At 34.5% G+C, this 4356-nt stretch overlaps 1 protein-coding gene across 1 annotated transcript; it reads left to right on the top strand.

Moving 5' to 3' along the window:
* Positions 1-251: 251 nt before the first annotated feature.
* Positions 252-2225, top strand: LOC143632883 (cold-responsive protein kinase 1-like). The gene is made up of 6 exons (XM_077101301.1): positions 252-451; positions 521-636; positions 728-938; positions 1028-1265; positions 1339-1489; positions 1671-2225. The coding sequence occupies exons 1-6, from the start codon at positions 382-384 to the stop codon at positions 2058-2060; spliced, it is 1176 nt and encodes a 391-aa protein (XP_076957416.1). The 5' UTR covers positions 252-381; the 3' UTR covers positions 2061-2225.
* The last annotated feature ends 2131 nt before the right edge of the window (positions 2226-4356 follow it).

Here is a 4356-nt window from a genome sequence, read left to right as displayed (position 1 = left end):
GATTGATTAACCAGTTTTATGTACACATCTACTCAGTACACGCAATAAAGAAAAAAAAGTTAAAAGATACCAAATTCAATAGTTTGGCAAAGTAAAGGGACTTGAATAAACATTATCTAGAACTATTGTGTAAACAAATCGACACACGCGTTGACTTTTTTAAAAAAACATAAACCTTTGTGTTCACATCCGAGAGAAGACCATTAGCAATGACTTGACTTTAATAGTTAATACTACCAAGGAGGAGCAGATCTTCTTTGCCTTGATCTATTGCTTGCTTCATTACCAGGTAATTAATTCAAGTAGTGGTTTGGTCGGTTGGTTTTTATAATATCAAATTTACATGTTTCTAACGTTTTCTATATATCAATTTTGAAGATTATGAGTTGTTTCTCCTTCTTCTTTGGCCAGGGAGCACACCCACCAAAAGGGTTTAATGAATTTGAAGATGGTAAACAATCATTGATCTATAACTTTCTTAATGAATTACCTTGCTAATCCCTTAATTATTCATGTACAGAGTTATCCGAGGTTCAGAATCTTAAACTTTACTCCTACAAGGATCTAAGAAATGCTACAGATGACTTCAGCCCAGCCAACAAAATAGGGGAGGGTGGATTTGGTCCTGTTTACAAGGTAATTATATCTTGATCTTAAATAAGCACACATATACATGTTTATTTATTTATACTGCTATCATTATTGATAAAGTTATTGTAATCTTTAGGGAAGATTAAAAGATGGGAAAGTTGCTGCTATAAAGGTTCTTTCGGTTGAATCACAACAAGGAGCAAGAGAGTTTTTGACAGAAATAAAAGTGATTTGTGATATCGAGCATGAAAACTTAGCAAAGCTTTGTGGATGCTGCGTTGAAGGAAATCACAGGATTTTGGTGTATGATTATGTTGAGAATAACAGTTTGGCTCAAACCCTTCTTGGTAATTCGCACTTGAAGAATTTTTCTTACTAAAACATGTTTCGTTTTCGTGTTCATTGTTTCTAAAAAGTTGGTGATCTTTATTTAAAGGAGGAGGCCATAGTTCAATCCAGTTTAGTTGGAGAACAAGAACCAAGATTTGTATTGGACTTGCAAAAGGGCTTGCATATCTTCATGAGGAAGTGCGCCCGCATATAGTTCATAGAGATATTAAAGCAAGCAATATTCTTCTTGATAAAGATTTAACTCCAAAGATTTCGGATTTTGGTCTAGCGAAGTTAATACCCGCGAATATGACGCATGTCAGTACACGAGTGGCTGGAACAATGTAAGACCCACATCTTCATTATCACTTTCTTTCATTACAATTCTCTAACTCTCTTTTTCTTTCATTGTATCAGTGGTTACCTGGCACCCGAGTATGCAATTAGAGGCCAGTTGACGCGTAGAGCAGATGTTTATAGTTTTGGTGTTCTTCTTGTGGAAATTGTTAGTGGAAGATGCAACACAAACTCATTGTTGCCTCTAGCTGAACAATTTATTCTTGAGAGGGTAAGTAATTAATCATCAACATGTCGTATTTTTTCGATTAAAAGATACCCTTTATGGTAAAGTAACTCGGCGATTTAATTTGATTTGATTTGATACCCTTTACATGCCACTTCATTGTAATCGTTTGGATGCATTTTATATAATATGAGAGAATGATTTGATTATGTATTGTTTGTAACAGACATGGGATCTCTATGAAAAAAACGAATTAGTGTGGCTTGTAGACACCGCAATGAATGGGAATTTTGATGCAGAAGAGGCTTGTAGATACTTGAAAATCGGTCTTTTATGCACACAAGACAACCCAAAGCTTCGACCTGTGATGTCAACTGTGGTCAAGATGTTGACTGGTGAGAGACCAATAGATGACATCAAGATCACGAAACCAGGCCTCATTTCGGATTTCATGGATCTCAAGGTAAGAAGTGACCCTGATAAAGGAGCTTGTGGTATTAATGATCACAAGAACACATTTGCTACTCGTTCTTCATATTCTGATAATGCTGCACATTCATTATTATCATCCAACACCACATCACAATCCACCATGACCTTTACAGAAGCATTTTGATCAGGTAATCAGTTTGTTCTATGTAAATGTGTTGATTTTGCTTGTATTTGATTTGCGGAGATGGCTTCTTGTAAAGGTTTTTTATTTGTTTGTATGGAAATATAACTAGAGATTTGATGTAATTGTTGGTTAATTTTAGCTTCATTATGCTTTTGTGTTTTTCGTTTTTTTTGCGTCTGCACACAACTCCATTGAAATGATATGATATATTGTTTCCGCTAACATTAACTGCATTTCCGCTAACATTAACTGCATTACGGACTGTTCAAAGTGATGAAAAACCTTATAGGAGGTGTTGAGGGAAGTTCCCCACTCTTTATCTCATGTCCCATATTCTACGCATTACCTCTCCCTAAATTGTCGTCCCCCTCAATACATAAACTCTAATCGACTTCATCTCCTAAATTGTAATGACCATCAATTTATTACCGGAATATGTCGCCATTAGCACAAGATCTTACCAGTAGATTGGGACGAAGCAGAGAATGTGGTTTGGGGATTGGGACGAAGCAGTCCACGTTCTCCTAGTTTGTGTTATTTGCGGCTCTCTAAAAAGCAGCAAATCAACCTTCTCCGACACATTCTCAATGTTCTCCTCTGTCGGTAAGGCATATCACAAAATATAATATCTGTAGCTATCAATTTTGTGTTGATAAACAGATACCGAAAAGTTACGTACATGGATACATATTTAGGGAAGCTCACTCATGATGCTTATCTTATTGCTACAACGGGTGTAGTAACAATGAAGGTATGACAGGCCAAGAGTATGACACTAACAGAGCTTCCTAACCTGATAGATCAAAGAACACAACCGATTAGTCTCACCGTAGGAGGGGGTCTCCTGCGATCAGCCTCCAGCATGAGAACCAATAATTTGATACGAGCAAGAGGTGATAAGAGAGTAAGTGTGAAGAGAGAGTAGAGAGAATAGGATATGAGTGAATGAAAATATGGTTGGTGAAGTCCTCTTTTTATAGGCAATGCATAAACTTTTTGGGGAAGCTTAAGCTTCTAAAAGGGAAATGGTCAACTCTTCTTTCAGCATGTTTAGACAAGTTATACAATTATAGTGTAACTTGCTATCTACTTTTGTCCTGCCATGTCGACATTTGTGCTTTATGGCAGATCTCAGCTTTATGTCACATTAGAGGTGACTTTTCTGCGATATATTGTAGCGAGAAGCAGAAGCTTCAGCGATAAAGCTTCGAGCTTCCTAATATAGCAGCTTGTGTTTGATGCTTCTTGGTTTCTAGGCTTCCCTGACTTATGGATGGGTAAGGGTACCTATGCAATCATACCTCTTATTGTTATCATCAAAGAAACTCTAGGTATCATCGATTCATTCACATTTCAGTTATTATAAATACTTTTGAAATCGGAGAGGTACGGATTACAAGCAGAATTCCATGTTTGAGAATGCCTAGGAGGTGCGAATTACATCCTGTTCAATCTATTACTAATTTATTTCTCATAATTTGTTAAGTGCGTGATTTTTAATATTCTACGTCTTCTAAAAATTCTAATTGAAGATGCTAATTATTCCACAGATGCTACTATCTTAGGATGCTACTCCAAGAACTTGTCCAAAGATTTATCTAGATTATATTCATGCATTGAATAATTAATTAATTACCATAATCAAAATGCATTTTTTTTTATTTATAATTTTCAATTAAGTGATTAACTCTAAGGTAACGTTTGTTACACCGGAATGAGAGACGGAATGGAAGGGGTCATTCTAAAGAAATGAAAAAAATCATGTTTGGTTGTCATATGGTAATGGAATGAATCATTCCATAATTAATGAAATTCTTTCTAAATATATGATTTTCATTCTTTAAGGAGTATGTGTTTTTTTTTTCATTCCTTGAAGAAATAGAATCAACAAAAACACCAATAATAATAATAACATATTTTGATTATTATTATATTAGAATTATTATTATATTATCATTATTTTTTATATTATAATATAACAATTATTATATTAGAGTTATTATAGTATTATCAATATTATTAAAATTATTTGACAAGTTAACGCTTCATAACACGCATGCTTGATTCAAACTTTTTATGATTATTTTATTCGCTTTATTGGTCTTGTTGAAACGCGCGAGTCTTAAAAATGAGTTAATACGAACATTCATATTATTATTAATATTATTTATTACTACTACTACTACTACTAGTGGTGGTGGTAAAGGGATGATCATTCCATTTCTATATGGTAACCAAACATGACAATGAAATTGTAATGGTCCATTTCATTCCTTTCTCCATTCCATTCTCACAT

This window comes from Bidens hawaiensis, unplaced genomic scaffold (assembly GCF_021521415.1).
Source record: "Bidens hawaiensis isolate Kalapana, Puna unplaced genomic scaffold, B.hawaiensis_p1.1 tig00006538_1, whole genome shotgun sequence".
NCBI lineage: Eukaryota > Viridiplantae > Streptophyta > Magnoliopsida > Asterales > Asteraceae > Bidens > Bidens hawaiensis.
The sequence above is the reverse complement of the archived record's forward strand: the minus strand, read 5'-3'. Positions and strand labels throughout refer to the sequence as shown.